This window comes from Engystomops pustulosus, chromosome 3 (genome assembly GCF_040894005.1).
Source record: "Engystomops pustulosus chromosome 3, aEngPut4.maternal, whole genome shotgun sequence".
Taxonomy (NCBI): domain Eukaryota; kingdom Metazoa; phylum Chordata; class Amphibia; order Anura; family Leptodactylidae; genus Engystomops; species Engystomops pustulosus.
In genome coordinates, this window is record NC_092413.1 from 101,367,973 (window position 1) to 101,388,292 (window position 20,320).

Consider the following 20,320-nt stretch of genomic DNA (forward strand, 5'->3'; position numbering starts at 1 on the left):
TCTTGGGGGACTTAAATGAGTTTTTGATGGTGGAAAAATGTGATTATCTTGAAATCATGGAATTGGAATGACCTAATTCTTTTACTATGGCTATCAGGGTCGACCTTTTGGTCTTCTTCTGAACAACTTTCTGTTGGAGAGTTTCAATCACTTTAGAATGGCACAACATGTTTGTCGGTAAACTGGAATGCTAGTCTACCAGTATATTAGGGTTTGTCAAATAATTTCGGAAATTAGCACCATGTGCCAAATTAATACCAATGTCTTGCAGGTATCTGAAAGTGTTCTCATATATCGACCACTGACACTAGTGTTCTAGGCCAGGGCTTTTAAACCCTATGTAAAGCCAGCTGCGTCAGGTGAAGGGGAGTGTGGTTCCCTCCTTGTGTGTATTTCTCAGTGGAATAAAGAGGAAGTCAGAACCAGAGCTGGGCCTTGCAGTGTCTGAGGACTGAAAAGGTGCACCTAACCCAGGAAGAAGTGAAGTCCAGTACTGTGCATGGTAATATGCACTATGCATAATGACATGGACTGAGATTTATCATATGGACTATACATTTTGTTTTGATGGCTGGAGCAAGCCCTTTTTCCTTTCATTTCATGTCATTTTGGAAATGAAGACACCTGTTTTGTTCATTAAAATGACTATTACCTTGCAATTCACTAAAGTCTACTATTTGAGTTGATCCCGTACAATATATATATATATATATATATATATATATATATATATATATGGGCTGGCAGGCTATATAGATAAAGGGGCTGGCAGGCTATCTACATAAAGGGGCTGGCAGGCTATATACTGAAGGGGGCTGGCAGCTATATACTGGGAGGCTGTGACCAATGCATTTCCCACCCTCGGCTTATACTCGAGTCAATAGGTTTTTCCAGTTTTTGGTGGTAAAACTAGGTACCTCGGCTTATACTCGGGTCAGCTTATACTCGAGTATATACGGTATATATATAATATATATAACACATTTTTTAGGCCTCATAGGGAATATTTCAGATTGTATTGAGACAGCTGTAATGGGAACCAGGAGAATCTCCCAGCTACAACAGATTCTAGCCCCCCATGAAGAACATTTTTTTTCTTTAGAGCTTTACTTACAGCTTTAGAAAGTTACCAAACCAATACATGGTTTAGTTTAAATCCCTATATACAGATTTATATAATGAGTAAGGCACCTAAATACCCCCCCTCATGTTGTTTTTATTAGCCAATAAAAATTTCCTTTATTTTGCTATAATCTGGGCCAAGAATTGCCCACTTCATACACCTCCAAGGACACTTGGCGTGAAGGTGGCATGAGGTGGAAAATAGTTGCCGTTCCTGCCCATGCACCTCTATAAGTTAAAGTATTTTTTGGCCAAGTGTTAGTTTTTCTCACAGCTTTCTCTAATGACTCCATCACACATAAATAGGATTTACTTGGCCAAACTGCCTCTTAAGTGCACGTAAACAATAATTCCTGGCATTGACTTATCCTCTGAAGCTATATTCCACAAATATCTGCAAATGGGAGAGAGTTGGAGCGAATAAGAATGCCCCTTCCATATTTAATGTTTATCTGTACCTGTCAAAACTTACGGATTAAGCCTATACTATGATTGGTATGATTTGCCCAGGCTAGGCTATTAAACATTTCCCTATAGCTCCTACTTTTTGTGTGCTACATATCGCTTGAATTTCAAATTCCAGACATTGTGAAACAAACTATAAAAAGTATAAAGTGATCCAGATCTTTTTCTATAGATTGTAACCACTGCACTCTATATGTTGTACTGTATGTTTTTTTTTCTTCATTGTTTAGGTTATGTTATTTTGATGTACCCATTCCATTGATTAGTCTTTTTTCCCTTTCTGTTAGATCAGTATCAATTCTGTCGCTATGTGGTTGACATGTATGCTCACGGGGATTTATATACAGGTATTTTGAAAAATCTTTGTGTGCTAGCTTAATATTCTACGCTTTTCTGAAAGGATCGACTTACCTACGCATTTAATTCCTTGTGGATAAACTACTGCCACAGAGAAAACTCTGCAATAAAGACAAGAACCTGCAGCTAATTTTCTCTAAATCTACCTGGGTAGTGCTTTGGAGAAATTCTAATTAATGGGGTTTACCTGTCAAACATGTCTAATTAAAAACTCATGTGCAGTGATAATTTTACTATTTTACAAGCCCCATACTCTCATCCTGCACATTATAGTGTAACAAATCATTCTGCTCGGACAGAACACTGCTTCCTCTAATTAGTCTCATTTTGCTCCCAGAGAACTTTGCGTGTTATTCATTTTTTATCCACAGGAATAAAATACTTTTTTTTAACTTTTACTAATCGTTTCTATACCATAATGTGCTCCAGATAAAGTGTATAAAGCTGTGCATGTGAATGACCCTAACAGCATGTTTTAGGAATGTCTCGAAGACAAAATGGATATCGATATAGCAAAGCTACATTTAGTATTTTTTCTCTGCATCATTTGTGATTTTTTTGATAACATTCCAAGTTCCAAGTTCTATCCAAAAACATTCTTAACATCTTATAGTATCATAAAGGCTGTGCCAAATAACTGACTTATTGCAAGTGAAGCCTTTTTACTCTGATGCTTTATATCATAACTGGTAATGAGTAACTTAATTAAGGATCCCTGGACAAAAATCCACATCTTTCTTGTAATGACCTTCACAATCTTTAGTTTATCAACTATGCAATCTCCAATGCACACAGCTGAGAAGACGCTCAAAGAACAAGACGCATAGGCCTACATTTATTAACAGTGAGGCAGTAGTGACCGGAGCACAGTCTTCATGAATGTGGAGAACCGGAACTCCCATTTATGTGCACAGTATGTGTTGCATAGTGCAGATAGGACACAATACTGGCAGAAACACTACACAAATACATGTGCCATATTACTATAATCTGGTGTAAATACTTTTATGTAAAAACTACAAAAGTGTACTAGAGAACTTACTGAGATCATTAATGGCTTTGACCCAATATCTGACTCTCTACTGGACTTAATACCAAACACTCCCAGAATAGGTACATTCTACATGCTCCCAAAAATGCATAAAGATGGCAATCCAAGGAGACCAATCATTTCTGGTGTTGGAACTCTAACTGAAGGTATCTCTGGCTGGGTGGAGAACATTTTTAAACCTTTAGTGAAGGAGACGCCTAGCTATGTCCAAGACACCACCGACATCCTCCGCAAACTTTCCAACCTGGGTCCACTGCCAGATGGCACAATATTGGCATCTATGGATGTGGCATCCCTCTATTCCAACATCCCACATGAAGATGGTATAGCTGCCTGTAAATACTTTCTGCAGAAGAACAACATGGCCACAGACCCTGTCCAACAGATCATCAGGTTTGTACTGCATCACAATTATTTCTCCTTTGGTGAGAACATTTACTTGCAATGTATGGGAAGTACCATGGGAAGCAGAATGTCACCACAGTATGCCAATCTGTTCATGGCAAAACTAGAGGAGGAGTTTCTAACAACCTGCACCACTAAACCTCTAGAAGAAAATTGCAGCAGATCTCCAAGCCATTCTTCATAAGGACAACAGGCTAAAGGACATCTTCCCGGATCTACCCCTTCTTGCCTACAAACATCCACCAAACATGAGGAATCTCCTGGTAAGAAGTGCCCTCTCACCACCAACACAGACAGGCACTTTTCCCTGCCACAACAAAAGATGCAAGACTTGTGCCCATGTTCTATCATCAAGCACAGTCCACATCCCCAACACACAACAGGAGCATAAAATCCTGGGCACATTCACCTGTAGATCCTCCAATGTTGTGTACATGATACTGTGCATGAGGTGTCACAAAAATAATATATACATTGGGGAGACTCAACAAAAACTTCAGAGTAGGATGAATTCTCACAGACACACCATAAGCGAGGGGATGGACACACCTGTGGGAAAACAGAACTCTCGACCAGGCCACAGCGAGAAGGATTTAAAGGTCCTAATACTGAAAGGTGACTTTACGGACATCAGAGAAAGGGAGTTCAAACTGATGATGACCTTCCAGTCACTGACACAAGGCCTCAATATTACACCTGGGTTTATGGCTCATTACATGGACCCACTTCAATCCCCACAAGAGACTAACTCCAGACCCCTGCCATCGTAGCCCCCCCCCCTGCCCATCACCCTTCTCTGTGTAACATAACCTCCAGTTTTATTGCCCCAGCTTATCTTAATTGAGTTTCACCATATGTACTAATTGTCTTGTTGTAACATCCCTCAAATCTTGTGTTTTTCTCTCAGAGCTTCATTTGTATCCATGCCTGAAGAAGGGGACTGTGTGCCCTGAAAGCTTGCACCACATATAATTTTTCTGGTTAGCCAATAAAGGTATCATTCCTTAAGCACTTTTGTAGTTTTTACACAAAAGTATTTACATCATATTTTAGATTTTTCCTGGCTAACACGGTACGTCAACAATTTTCTCAACATACAAGATTACTAGTGCAGACTGCTTAGTAAATAAAGAGACAAGGCTATTCTTAAAGATTATTGTGGACATTTGGATGATAAATTAAAGTGTATTTCCATCTGCAGCACGTATAGCACATTCACAGTATATGTTACAGAAGTCAGATACCTAGAGTTCTATTTCTTAAATCTCTATGGAGAACCCTAGTAATAATAATAAGCACAGTGAACCCTAGTCATAGAAGTTTCAGAGGCAAAATTGCTTTGGTTGTTTTGAAGTTAAATTAAAGGGAACCTGTCAGTTTAACTAAGTCACATTTATTAAACATATCTGATATTATATAGCAGTATCCCTAATATTGCTCCTTACCATGCCTTACCAAGTGGCTCATCATCTATGCAAATTTCCCTAGGCAAGTCCAGCATATTCATGTTGTTCCTGCTTAGGCCTGCTTCCCGCTTATTCCCTCCTCCTCAAAGATAAGAGAGAGAAGCAGCTGTGTGAGAAGTAAAGGAAATTCCTGATGGAGGGGTGAAGAAGGTAGTTGATTTCTTGTCGGTGAGTCAGTCACACACAGCCAGCATCTCTCTCATTCCTGGAGGAGGGTTGAATGCTGCTGAAGAGAAAGCAGACCCCTTGTCATTGAATAAGCTTTACAGGAATGGGGAGGAACAATATAGGGATATTTGTACTGTGAATTCAAAGATATGTTTAGATATTGTGTGTTAGTTTATCTGAAAATACAAGCAAGCAACACATCCTATGAATAAGTAAAATCAGGAGTTTCTTATACTTTAGATAGAATACATCTTCAGTAATAATGATTGCTTATGGTACTAAACAAGTTCCATTGGCATAATTTGTAAAGAAATTGTAGCATTAAAGGGGTTTGCCCATGAAAAAATGTTCTCAAATTATAATCCTCAAGTCATGTTTACACAATAAAAATCATTTTTGACCCCTTACTTTACAATCTTACTCAGTTTTATTGCTGTTTTAGCACCTATAACTCGGTGATGGTCAGTGTAAAATTCAATTGAGCGGGGACCCTATGAGCAGACACTTCATGATTCCTCTGTGCTATGAGATGCTGTGAGCTGAAAATGTGCTTAGATTATCAGGGTACATGGTTTAGCTACACTTTAATTTAGCTTATGACAGTCTATTAGTATCTCACACATAGATGATACAGATTCATTATATGGATATAAGACAGAATAACACACTGAGTTCTGCTGCCTCATCTAATCATTAAAACAGAGTCAGCAGTGCTATGTCCTGGAATCCAGAGCTTATCTTGTTTGTAGAGCAGCTGCTTTTGTGTTCTCTCCACATGAACCAGAAAGTGCCTCTTTCTGTAGTGTGCCGTCTGCCTCCTACCCATCCTCCTTCTCCTGCAATGCAAGATAAGCTAGCGGGAAAGTCCGACCAAAATCAAAAGATTTACAGACTGATCTAGGGACAACCAAAATTGCAAACAACCAAAATTGTATTTCCGACTTTTGATTACAAAATAAATATTTTCTAAATAAAAAGAAAATTGCAGACACCACGATTGGTAGAGACTAGAGATGAGTGAGCACTAAAATGCTCGGGTACTCGTTACTCGAGTTGAACTTTTTTCGATGCTTGAGTGCTTGTCTCAAATAACGCACCCCATTAAAGTCAATGGGAGACTCGAGCATTTTTCAAGGGGACCCATAAAATGTGTCATTTTATTGAGAAATAGGGAAGTCAGTCCTGTTTCTTCGTTTTTTTTATTCAATGGAATATTCGTGGAACTTCAAAAAGGAGAATGACCTGTGATAAACATCTGCAATGTGTTCTTCACACATATTGTTCTTCACATACTATTGTGAAGAGCACCTTTCTGTACTAATGTCTTCTGATAAGTTAGAAGATGTATGGAAACATCTGCAATGTGTTCTTCACTGTGTTCACTGTGTTCTTCACTGTGATCTTCACTTAAATGATCCTTAATGATCCTTAAATGATCCTGTGTTCACTGTGTTCTTCACTGTTCTTCACTGTTTCCTTAAGTGAAAGCTCGTTCTTGATAAGGCGAAATACTCGTCCGAGCGACGTGCCGTTTCGAGTACGCTAATACTCGAACGAGCATCAAGCTCGGACGAGTATGCTCGCTCATCTCTAGGAGAGACAGGTTGGAGTTATATCTGTGAAATGCTGTATTTTAGTAAATAGTATTGTATTAGAGAATGTTTTATTTTGCTATCCTGGGCATATTTAAGAATCTTATCCCTTTTAAGGACAACCTCTTGTATTAGCCTACTTAGATCTTTTCTTAAATTGTAGACTTTAAAATCTCAAAACATACATTTTGCAAACATTTATTTTCTACTTTGTATTTTACTCTTTACCTTAGAAAATAAATGATCCAATCTGGTCACACTTGTCTAAATAACTTAAGAATATATTTGACCCACTGCTGGGCTTCAGTACTTACAAAATAACATGCTCTCATAGTGACAAAAACATCTGCAAACAGCCATTTATCACAAATCTTGCAAATGCTGTTACAGAAAGTGATTTCAGATTATATAGACTGCACAGAGGATGACTTTCAAGCAAAAGGCTTTGCACAATCTTTTTTAGCCCTGCAAGTTTTGTTGCTCATTGCTTACTGAGCTAAACTGGTATTATTCAGAAGTGGATTGTCACAGCAGCTTAATATTCTTGTGCATGTAATAATCTTATAACAGAAAGGGTTTTTTGTGTGTTGATTTTTGGCCAAGCTGTGATCTGTAGCTGCCAATAGATACTAAGAAATATTGACATGAATACATGTGGTAGCTTCAATGCATACTCTTATTTTACAGCATTCATTATGATGGTATTGTACAATAAATATTCTTACATAAAAACAAGAATGTTGTGTATTCATGTACATTTTCTAGATGTTTAATTATTGTTAATCTTAAAAAAAAAAAAAAGGTACTAGATTTTTTTTACATATGCTTATCTTATAATGGGTTTACCTGGGTGGAGATTTATGAATCAGTCTATGTGGTTAATGTGGTTTACTAAATCTTTTAGACCATTTTTAGGAAGTTTTCCGACTTTGCTAAAAAAGAGTGTTAAAAATGGGGTGTGGAAATAGCCCTTTCCTTTGTCCCCTACATTTTATTCTTGTGCTCTTCCTTTGTTGTCTCCTTGTGTGATGGCTGCTGTCCTTATTTATTTTCCTTCATGTATTCTTTAAGCTGCATAGTGTACTCTTATTGCATCTTCAATTCAGATCATAATCATAATCTCCTCTTTTGGCTTCAGTGGGGTGAGTGGGGTAACAACCAGGAAGTGCCCACCCCCAGAATTAGCTGAATCTGAATGTAATTTTATATATACCAGATATATCTCAGGCTAGGAAGAAGCCAGCAGCATGATACAGGTATCATTGGAATTGTTATTAAAGGCTCTCTCCAGCTTTGCTTACTCTGGCTTTAAGGCTCAGCCCCTTTTTTCTGTATTCTGACATGCTTCGCTTTATATGGTTATAACTTATCAAAGCGATTTTGAGAATGTTTTTTCATCACATGTTGTACTTCATTTTAGTGGTAAATTTTGGCTGCTTAATTCTGCATTTATCTATTAAAGAAATTAAAAAATTATGAATTTTTTTGAAACATTTTCTATTTCCTAAATTTTAAATTATCTTATCAGGCAGATAATTTTACCACCTAAATTAGCTGCTGAATAAAATTTCCAATATGTCTTCTTTACGTTTTCATAATTTTTGAATTGTGGATAATTTATTTTGATGTCACGCAGCTTAGAAAACGAACATCGGTTTTCGGTATTTTCAAGGAGATTTAAGAATTGACTTTTTTAGGGATCATTACTGTTTTTAATGAAATTTGAAATATATAATATTAAAAAAACCCTACACATCAACCCATTTTTAAATCAGAAACAGCTTTTAGGAAGATTGTTAACCTCTTGAGATCTTCATAGCAATTAAATGAAAATGTAGGTAAAATTTGGAATGGTCCAATTTTGTTGATAATATGTTTATTGAGCCCTAAAAGTTATACATTCACAATAGATAAAAAGAGAAAATCCCATCTTAAAATTTGTTATGCAATTTATCCCAAATACAGAGACACCCCATTTGTGGACATTACTTGTTGTAGGTGCATACAGCGAAGCACTGAACGGAAGAAGGGGTAGTGGACCCACTGGACCACCGCAGATGATGATGTGGTTCCATCCGCGTGGTTCCATCTTGCCGTTCGATGGGTGCGACTTTGCCCGTAGTGGCAGCCGAGGCGAGGTACACAGACGTTAAGCAGGATAGTAGGCAGGAGGTCAGGACAGGCAGGACGGGATGAGAGTCCGGGACGTAGGAATGGGTTCAATACAGACAGCAGAGGAGGGTAGTCGGGAACGGAACGGAGGAATCACAAAAACAGCAGTGGGGATGAGACAAAGCTTTCTCTAAGACACACATATCTGGCAGGGTGTGCAGAGAGTGGCAGGTTTATATAGAATTCTGTGAAATGGCCTGTGTGAATTAACGGTGTGCTGGCCTTTTAAATTTCCTGAAGCCCTGCAGGCGGGGACATGCTCACAGCCAGAGGACCGGGAACAGGAGCGGGAAGAGATAATAAGCATGGGCGCCGTGACAGTAGGACCATGCATTAGCCATAGAATTTAGTGGTTTTTAGTTGGTTCATTGCACATCGGTTTATTTTTAGTTCTTTTTAGCTATAAAATATTAGTTTTTCTGTTAATGTTGTCATGTGAGGTGAGGGCTTATTAATTACGGGATGAGATGCACTTTTCAATGGTACTATTTTGTGGTGGCTATGCCACTTTGCTGAAAATTTATTAACTTTATTTGTGTGGGGGGCTGTAGAACAAATATCAACGCTGTAATTGATTTTGACTTTTTGTTTTGGTGTTAACCATATACCCTAAGTAATATGTAATTTTTTAACAGGTTAGTACGATTACCCTGATACTAAATTTCTATATTTTTGCTCATGTTTTACTTATTTGTATAATAAAAATCAATAATTTTTGCATCACCATTTTCCAAGTAGCATAACTCTTTAAATCTTTAGTCTATATAGCTAGATGAGACATGTTGTGCTTTACAAAAGTATCATTTTTGTATTGAGAAAGTTTTTTGATCACCTTTTATTGCATTTTATGTGGGACAAAATAGGTAAAAATCATCATTTTCACACTTCTTTTTTATTTTTTTACTTGTCCCACTTTGGGACATGAACAAGCAATTTGATTGTTTGTTCTTTATAATGCCATGTAATACTGATGCATATGCTGACACATTGTATGAAAGGTCCCGTATGTACAAAACCTTACAGTCATTTATCAGGGGTGTACCTAGACTCTCTGCTGCCTGAGGCGATTTATAAAAAGATGCCCCCCCATCACCCCACATCCCAAATGGTCAAAGGGTTATATATGTCATGGGTGACCCCACGATCCATGTCTCGGATCGCAGGTGCACCCGTGCGCTGCCCGGCCCCGGTCTGCTGTCTTGGCATGGGTGTCCCCGCGATCCATGTTGCACTGCTGCCCCCCCTTTCCCTAGAACTGATATAAATATAATTAAACAGTAAAAATCATAAACACATTAGGGATCGCCGCGTCCGAAAATGCCCGATCTATCAAAATATGATAACGTTTTTTCACTGCGTTTAATCCCGTAATGGAAAATCGCGCCCAAAGTTGAAAATGGCACTTTTTTGTCATTTAAAAAAAATTTAAAATTCTATAAAAAGTGATCACAAGGTCGTACAGTCCTAAAATTGATAACATTGTAAACGTCATCAAAATCTGCAAAAAAACTACACCATCTACAGCTCTGTACACCAAAGTATAAAAAAGTTATTAGCGCCAGAAGATGGCAAAATCCCCCCCAAAATTTTTGTACAGGAGGTTTTAATTTTTTTAAATGTATGATAACATTATGAGACCTATATAAATTTGCTATCCCCGTAATTGTACCGACCCAAAGAATAAAGTAGACATGTCATTTGGGGTGCACAGTGAAATCTGTAAGATCCAAGCCCACAAGAAAATGGCACAAATGCGTTTTTTTACCAATTTCACTGCATTTGGAATTTTTTTCCCTCTTCCCAGTACACGGCATGGAATAATAAATACCATATATCTGCAGTGTAATTTGTTACGCAGAAAACAAGTTGCCACACAGCTCTGGACATAGAAAAATAAAAAAAGTTATGGATTTTTGATCATGGGGAGTGAAAAATGAAAATGAAAAAACAAAAAACTGCCAGGTCCTGAAAGGGTTAATGGAATGTCAACTGCAGTGCCCCCTTTAATGAAATACAGATTGATTGACCCTCCGCCTCTACGTTCACCCACTCTAAGGTTTAAAAAGAGGGGAAAAAAACACAGTTCCTTTCTGAAAAAAAACTGTTCCTTTCCGATCAAATGGTTTAGTACTCACGGGGACAGTCCTCAGTTCATACCCAATGTCCTCAGCATTTTTGCATAGGGCTTATAGATCCTCTTATGGGGTGCGATGTCTCAGCACAGCGCCCCTCTTGGAGATTCCCAAAGCAACTCGCAGCCTCTGTGCTGCTGCTAATTCCTCCCACCTGGGAGGAGCCATACTAGGCAAAACTCGGAGTCGGGCAGTGAAACCGAGCGTGTTCTTTTTATTATAAGGCCTATTTTATTCTCTACTCTTGTGAGTATTACTAATAAATTATTTTTAAGGAAAGTGGAGGAACAAGTTCCCAGGTGGGAGGATTTAGCAGCAGCACAGAGGCTGCGAGTTGCTTTGGGAATCTCCAAGAGGGACGCCGTGCTGAGACATCCCACCCCATAAAAGGATCTATATGCCCTATGCAAAAATGCTGAGGACATTGGGTATGGAATGAGGACTGTCCCTGTGAGTACTAAACCATTTGATTGGAAAGGAACTGTTTTTTTCAAAAAGGAACTGTGTTTTTTTTCCATCTTTTTAAACCTTAGAGTGGGTGAACGTAGAGGCAGAGGGTCAATCAATCTGTATTTCTAAACATAGGTTTTTTTGGATCTTTTAACCTGTATCCTCCTTGCACCTTTCTCTCCATTCATTTGTGAGTAAGGGTAATTTGATTGTTGTTTTTTATTCCCTTTAATGAAATGTCTACTCCAGAGACCCGCTTTAACCTCTTAAGGACATAGCCAGTTTACAGCTTAAAGCTCACCCCTATTTTTTGTATTCTGACATGCATCACTTTATATGGTTATGAATTTAAACACTGTTGCTTATCAAAGCAATTTTGAAACTTTTTTCCTCACATGTTGTACTTCACTTTAGTGGTAAATTTTGGCTGATATACATTTTTTGAAAAATGTTCAATTTTCGAAATTCAAAATCATTGCGCTTTCAGGTGGATCAATTTATCACCTAAGTAAGTTGCTGAATGATATTTCCCATATGTCTACTTTAAATTTTCATAATTTTTGAAGTGTCTGGATAATTTATTTTGATGTCACGTGGCTTAAAATTGAATATAGCTTTTTGGTAATTTCATAATTGACTATTTTGTGGATAATTACTGTTTTGCATGAAATTTTAAAACCCTCTATATAATCAACCCATTTTCAAATCTGCACACCTCAAACTATCAGAAACAACTTATACAAAGATTGTTAACCCCTTCATAGTTATTAATTTAAAGTGGAGGTAAAATTTAGAATGGTCAAATTTTGTCAGTTATACGTTTATTAAGCCCTAAAATGTACACATTTCCAAAAGATAAAAAGAGAAAACCCATCTTAAAAATTGTTCTGCAATTTCTCCTGAGTACAGAGACCCCCCGCATGTGGCGGTTTCTTGTTTTATGGGCGCACAGCGAGGTGCAGGAGGGAAAGAGCACCCTGCAGCTGCCAGGATTTTAGTTTCCCAATTGGCCCTTTTGTAGGCTATAAAATTTTAGCTTTTTCATTATTGGAGCCATGTGATGGCAGTTTTATTTTTGGGGGATGAAATGCTTTTTCCAGTGTTGGTTTCCCCTAGTGTTGAAAATTTATGAACTTTTTTTGAGGGCAGGAGTAGAAAAGCATTAATTCTGTACTGGATTTTTTTTTACTTTTTTTTGTTGTTCACCGTATAGCCTAAGCATGTTATCTTTATCCTATGGGTCAATTTGATTATGGGGATACCATACTTGAATATTTTTTCTTATGTTTTACTAAATTTGCCAAATAAAATCCTAATGTGGGGCAAAATCTATAATTTGTGAATCACCATCTTTCAAGTGGTATAACATTTTAACTTTTTTGACTACAGAGCTGCTTGATGGCTTGGTTTTTGGGAGACATGTTGTACTTTGCAACAATATCATTCTGGAGTACATATCTATTTTTAATCAAAATTCTACATTTTTGGCAGTTTTTTAATAGTTTTGCGGCGTTCATCGTGTGGGTTCAATAATTAGTTATTTTTATTCTATGAGTTGTTACGGATGCGATGATACTATATGTGTGGTGATTGCGTAATGATTTTGACCTTTTTCTAATTATAACTAATTTCATGTGTAAATGGGGATTTGGGGCATTTTTTATTAATTTATTAGTGTATTCTGATTGTTTATTCATGATAATATCCTGCAATAGTAACAATCAGTGCCCCCCAAGCACAGGGGGGGCGAACATGGGGGAAAGACCCTGGATGGTTGTTTAAATGCTGCGGTCAGTGCAAGCACGGCATTTAAACTGCCTTTCGGGGGTTTTTCCAGAGCCTACTCCAACCGCCGGTGTTACTCGGAGATGTCAGTGCTAGATTACCTCTGACACCCCGTAACTCCAGTGCAGAGCCCAACTGGCGTCGACTCCTAGTAGCGCTGAGCGTGAATAGCAATAGTCTGCGCCGTACTAGTACGGCACTGAACTCTAAGGGGTAATGTCCACATTAGAGCCCCACTTTAATGTAATGTCCACAGCCGAGCCCCCCTTTAATGAATTGTAAAATGCAGAGCCTCTTTTTACTGAAATGGCCACAGCAGTGTCACCCCTTTAATGCAATGTCCACTGCAGAGTCCCCCTTTAATGTAATGACCCCTGCAGAGCCCTCCCTTTAATGTTATGTCCCGTGCAGTATCCCCCTGTAACGTAATTTCCACTGCCAAGTCCCCCCATGATGTAATGTCCCCCTTAGCCTCCGCCCCTAAAAAAAAAGCGGTGCTCATCTTAGGCTTCTTCTCCCAGCTGTTCCGTTTTCCTCCTGGGCCGCAAGCGCACAAACTATGACATCACCCGGCCGTGACACGCCATTATGTCATAATGTGTGCACCCAGGCCATGAATAAAACAATGCCATGGGGAGAAGAAGCCGAAGGTGTGGATAGCGTTTTTTTTTAAGATGTAAATTCACTGGCCACGGCCCAGGATCCAGGGTGTTCCTGGGTCGCTACCCAACCATGTAATGCAGCAGGGCTTATGCCGATGCAACTTTCTCAAGTTGGCTCATCGTTGGTGTGCCCCTGGCATTTATGATGGACATCTCTGGGGTCTTAGCCTGTGTTGCCATTTCAAAGATTGGCACCCCCCAGAAATGCTGCAGGGGGCACCAATCGTGCAATTGGAATCTCCCTGCAGCCATTTAAATGCTGCAGTGCAGAGCTGACTCAATGCTGTACTAGTACTTGGTGCTCCGTACTAGCATGTCTGGTGCGAAGCACTAAACAGTTAAAAAGAACCCTGAGCCTATCACAGAGCAGGTATATTTACACAAAGATTTGATTAAACACAGGTGGATTATATTTATCATCATCAGTCTTTTAGGACAACATTGGACAATTTAGTTAAGTCACATTAAGTGAATTTGATTTTGAAGGGAAACTTGTACAACAAATGTCATTCACCTGTTGAGTTAATGGGGCAAATTTACTTACCTGGTCCTGTCGCGATCCCCGATTCGGATGGTCTGAAGAGGATGAGGTCCAGTGTGATTCATAAAGATCATGCACCCGAGTTCCTGCATCCGTCGCTTCCCTGTCGAGGTCCCCCGGAGTTCACATTCTTCTTCCCGGGGCTTGTAAGTGCTTGTCAATTCTAAATGTTAAATCTTGCGCATTGTCCGAATCCGTCAGGTTGTCCGACTGCCACGCCCCCCGATTTCTGTTGCGTTCAAGCCAGGGCCGATGTGCCAAAATTTGATCGCATGCACCAAAATCCTGGGGCAATTCGGCGCAAAACGAAATCATCGGGAAACCCGTCGAAAATGCCCTTAGTAAATGAGCCCCTATGTCTTTCACTTGTTAAAATAGTAAACTGGACCTAAAACCACCTCAAAAGTGAATGAGATGCAGTTTTAGCTGCAAAGTGTGACCACACCCTCAGAGATCCTCACTGAACTTCTGGAGTGAGTTTGCTACACTGAAAGTAAAGGGGCTGAATAATATTGAACGCACCACTTTTCAGTTAATTATTTACAATTATTTCCAAAAAATCTAATTTATAAAGCTGAGTGTATGTATGTGTATGTATGTATGTCCGCTAAAGGAATCTGTACTGTCGCATTTACAATTACCAAATTTTGTACAGCTGCTCCCTGTGACTCAGGATATGTCATAGACTAGGTTTTGAGGCGAAATTTGAGAGTGTCAGAGACAGTCAGTGGAATGAGAGGGTCAGAGACAGTCAGTGGAATGAGAGTGTTGGGTACAGTCATTGGAAGGAGAGTGTCGGGGACAGTAACGGGAAGGAGAGTGTTGTGGACAGTTACTGGAGGGAGAATATTGGGATGGTGAAGCTGAAAAATGTTTGACTGCCAGGGACAGTCAGTAACTGGAAGGAGAGTGCTAGGGACGGTGAAGGTGAAAAAAGTTTTAATGACGAGGACGGTCAGTGAAAGTCTAAGACAGTCTATAGATGCATATAAAATAATTTTTGTAAACCCACTCTATTTTGTTATCACTAAAAGCCGTTATTTACTATCCCGGGCAAGTCCAAGGGGGCCAAATACTTTCACAAGCCACAGCAGCAGGACATTAATGGACTTCTTGTGTGTCCAGCCAGAACTGCATAAAATCTGTGTAGAGTCTTGAGCACGAGTGATGTAAGTTCTTTATATTCCTGCAAACATACACACATAACAAATCTTTATGTTACTTTCTATAAGGGAAAGGGGCCCAGCCAGTGGCCCCCTGGTTTTAGTGTCGACCCTGCACTATAAAAATTTGTATGCAAAGTTTATACACAACCTAAGGTCCCTCCAGGACCACCTGTATTTCACAAAGGTTTTAAGTTTATTGCACACAGTGTATTTGCAATGCATACAGTTTGATGTGTAGTACATTAAAACACAATGTGAATTTGCCTTCACTGAAGGAATGGTATTCTAATACAGAACAATAAAGCAACAATATCTACTGTAGTAACTGCTCCATTGTGCTAACAACTTAAAATGAATTGCAAAGCAGCAACGTCTATCTATTGAATATTACATACTGAGCTGTATTTTATCTGGATCGTTACCATTGCCTTTTGTGCTGCAAATAAAATTCAATGCATTGCAATAGCTTCCGAAAGAGTAACAACAGATTTTCTACCAAAACACCCCACCAAATCCCCCCCCCCCCCCCTTCTCAAATACAGGACAGGGTAAAACTCATAGTGAATAGGAGAAGTCATGAGTTATTGAATTCCTAACTCTGTTTAATTGTATCCAGAACAATCAGGGCCGTTTAATACTTTATCAACATTACCTGCTTGTATTCCAGGCTTATGGAGTTGTCTGAGGTTAGGGAACAAATAATTGCACTCACTTTATTAACAAAGGACTGTGCTTGGCACCTAAAGTATTTTCTTCAGTGCAGTGAAATAAATGTATGCATTAAAATGACTCACAGTAGGACAAATTTGAGTCATCATTTAATAGTCCAGCTCTTAGGAGCTGACTGGATGATTAATGTTATTGTAATCTTCACAGTATAATTAATGGACAATGCCAGACAGTGCATTTCACTGTTATTGGGTTATTTTTAACAATTTCTTTTTTATATACACATAAGTGGAAACATAGACAATGGTAACAATTAGAGATGGGCGAATCGATTCTAATCAATCGGAATTAATTCCGAATTTCAGGAAAACTTCGATTTGTCACGATTCCGAAGATTAAGGTGATTCATGCGATTCAAAGGTTTTTTTTTTCTACTTTATTAGCTAAATGGGCGCGAGCACAATGTGCTACATGGGCAGAGAAGTCTGGAAAGAAGAAAGGGACACCCTCGATCACATGTGCAGACATGAAAGCCAATCAGCGACCTGTAGGCTTATGTTATGTCACAGCCCTATAAAAACAGGCAGCCATTTCCAATCTCGTCATTTCACACTGCATGTGCTTTATGTATCGTCTATCTGCTTGTGTTCTTTAGCTGCTGGAGTAATTTTTTTCTTAAAGTCCAGGGTGTCAGTTCTTGTGGTTCTGTATACTCCCCATTTCAAGTGCTTTTTTGTTGATAAAATAGATATCAAGAAATCTGTGTCAAATCAACATAGTTTATTAAACAATATGTCAGACAGAGAGGTGGCAGGTAGAGCAGGCACAGGTTGCAGCACAGTAAGGGGACGTCGCAGCAGGGGTGACTCTGAGAGGCCAGAACTGCCACTGTCATCTAGTGGGAGTGAGTTGATTAACAACCGAAAGTTTCTCAATTGGTTAACTAAGTCATCCACTTCCTCCTAAATGACCTCTGACAACCCCAGCCAAGAGTCCGTGGGTTCGTCAGATACAACCCTTAGTTGGCATGGCCCAGGAGCAGGTCTGTGGCCCTCACCTGTCCTCAACCTGCCTCTGTCCTGTTCATTTCCCTTAAGCCAGAGATCTACTTGGTGGTCTGGGCTCAGCGCCACTATACAGCGAGGACGGATTCTTTGAGGACAGTCAGCAGCTGCTTATCAGTGAAGAGGTGGGGCAGACATCCGCTGCTTTGTGCAGTAGGCGGGGAAGTAGAGATGTGGAGAGTGGCATGGGAGATTATGTTGTACATGCAAGTAGTCAGGCTGTGCATACTGAGACCATTGAGGAGAATAGCAGTTACAGGGAAACACAAATCGATGATATTGTAGCCGATCGCACTTGGGAGCCGGGTGAAGCAAGGGCTTCAACATCATTGTCGGGAGAAGAGGGTGTCAGCTTGCGCGTCATATTTTAAAATATGGGCAATTCTCCTCATCCTGCTTCTTGTTTTTGCAGGCTTGCAACAAACCCTGAGCTTGAGTGATGAGTTCAGGACTCTAACTTTTCAAGAAAGCAATGGCACAGCTTTCATGTTTATCCATAATTCGCAAAAAAGATTTGCCCCTTCAGTAGTGGACATCTTCTATTGATCTTAGCAATTCTATCCTGAATATAACCAATGAAAGAAATAGGCAAAGATATAATATTTTCAGTGAAATTGTTTGTAATGAATGATGCATGTGGCATCTGTAATCTTCAGGAGGGGATTTTTTTTACATTTAAATTAATGTAACCTACCATGTTCCTCCCATCACCATAATTTAGCATAGTGCCACTCTCTGACTTCTTGCTGCTGCTGCTGCCACCTCCACACTTTGTCATTGTGCCACAATGTGGCCTAACATGTTGCTGCCAACTCTGGAATTTGTCATTGTGCCACTCTGTGGCTTACTATGTTGCTGCTAGCTCCAGAATTTGTCATTGTGCCACTCTCTAACCTCACAATGCTGCTGCCCCCACCTCCACACTCTGTCATTCTGCCAGTCTATGGCCTACCATGTTAGTGCAACCTCCATAATTTGTCATTGTGCCACTCATGCTGCTGCCAACTAACTGCTGTCTCCCTGGAACACCCTGTGATTTCCATACTGCTGTTTTCACCCTCCACTACTCTATGACGTTGCCACTATTTTTGGTTTTCTCTTTCATTTCGTCTGTCAGAAGGAATGAAAAGCTTCAGGGTTGATAGCCAAAAGCAGGAGTGGATACAGAGCACAGAGGACATGCAAATATCCCATTTACTGGTTATCTCTGTTCTGGATCCACTCCTGTTTGACCGATTGAAAGGGGACACTGACTGATGAAAAGAAGGGCAAAATGATCAGTGACGTCAATTGGGGGGGTTTCTACATGTATCCTCATTTAACAGAACAGATTCTGTCATAATCTATGGAATTATCTGATGTCTGTGTAAAAAAAGGGCACTTTTTCATGTTTTAGTGGGATCTTGGCCCCTCAGCACAGTCCTTGTCAGTCTGCTTTCCCGCTTATTTGGTCACTTTGGCCCCTGTAAGTGCCCATGGAATTTAAGAGTGAAGCGATTCTAAGAGCGGCGGCTGTTATGTGCATGTCATACTAAAACACAGCATTTTTTGATGACCAAACCACGCTCCCTATACATATTTGAGCATGGCACAACATTCTATAACAGCCTACAGGCTCTCTGAAGCCAGGAAATACCTGTTTTTTAATGTGATTCATCATGATTCAGCTTGAATCAAATTTTTTCAAAAAATTTGTCGAACTCAGCAAGTTTAATTTTTTAAAAATTTGCCCATCTCTAGTAACAATGTTTTTTGGATCATTCCCTTTTCATTCTGTTATTTAAAAATAATATTTGTTTGTTTGTTAAAAGGAAAAACACAAAATACTATTGGCCAAGCTTTTTATACATTGTATATGAGACTCTAAAAGCACTTGTCATGTCATGTTCATGTCTGACAATTTCACACAATGTGGCCAATGTATTAAGATTGGCACAATGCATGCCAGTCTTAATCATCAACTCACCCGGCATGCAACATTCCTGAATTACTACTTCAAACTCCTAGTAACTCTCAGTGCAGCACCCATCATACATGGCATAGATTTCAGCTTTAAAATACACATATATTGTAAATTTGGCCTACTTACCAGTTCATCGCAGTCACTTGCCAACGTTTATCAAAAACAATGCAGGGTGCACATGAATCATGAATTGTGTTTGCACGTCCCTCATGAATCTCTCAGCACTTCATAGGAAAAAACTGTTCTCTCAGGTTGGGTGGTAAACATTGGTGGACAGACATTTTCAAGTCAATTTGGGTTTATCTGGCTTTGCCTTTAAAGAATGATCAAAAAGAGTTGTTCTGAAGCCCCTGCTTTGTGATTTTAGATTCACTGTTAACAACTTGATAACATCAAGATAAGACCTCTCATCAAAAATGTATAAATTTTACTGACTGATGCATAGAGGAGTTGCACTGTGAGTAGTGATTATAACATAGCTTTTATTCACAGCAACTTTAAAATAAATAAAATAAGAAAAATACTCAATGTGTGTTTGTGTACTTTCTCCACTAGATAAAAGAGAGAAATAAAAATAAATCCCAGGTTTGGTATATTCCAGGTATATCATAATTTATCATAGTATCATAGTTAATAGGGTTGAAAAAAGACACTTGTCCATCGAGTTCAACCAAGGAAGGGAAGGGATTGGAGGAGGAAGGGATTTAGGGGAAATAATTCTATGTAACATAACCATCAATGTTATTTAGGTGTAAGAAGGTATCTAGACCCTTCTTAAAGATCTCTGCTGTTCCTGCTGTGACCAGCGCCTGAGGCAGGCTATTCCACAGATTGACAGTTCTCATAGTAAAAAGCCCTGTCGACTCTGGTGATTAAACCTTGATTTCTCCAGACAGAGACAGTACCCCCTCGTCTTTTGATTTGATTTAATCTGAAACAACTTACCACCATATTTTTTGTATGGACGATTCATATATTTATATAAATTAATCATGTCCCCTCATAGTCGTCTCTTTTCCAGACTAAATAAATCTAGTTTTTTAAATCTTTCCCCATAACTGAGACCCTCCATACCCCTTATCATTATTGT

The 20,320-nt window shown here is 39.2% G+C and overlaps 1 protein-coding gene across 40 annotated transcripts in view; it reads left to right on the plus strand.

Annotated features, from left to right (window-relative positions):
- Positions 1 to 20,320, plus strand: part of TRDN (triadin) — a 478,227-nt gene that overhangs the window by 143,435 nt on the left and 314,472 nt on the right. For 39 of the 40 annotated variants that reach the window (XR_011854160.1, XR_011854161.1, XM_072141623.1 and 36 more), the window contains one exon: positions 1,875 to 1,934. The exons of the other annotated variant lie outside the window; for it this stretch is intronic. Coding sequence is in view for 37 of the 39 variants with exons in the window: in XM_072141623.1 (XP_071997724.1) it covers positions 1,875 to 1,934 (60 nt within the window). In the remaining 2 variants the exon portion in view is untranslated. The remainder of the gene's footprint in view (positions 1 to 1,874; positions 1,935 to 20,320) is intronic. 40 annotated transcript variants of the gene reach the window in all.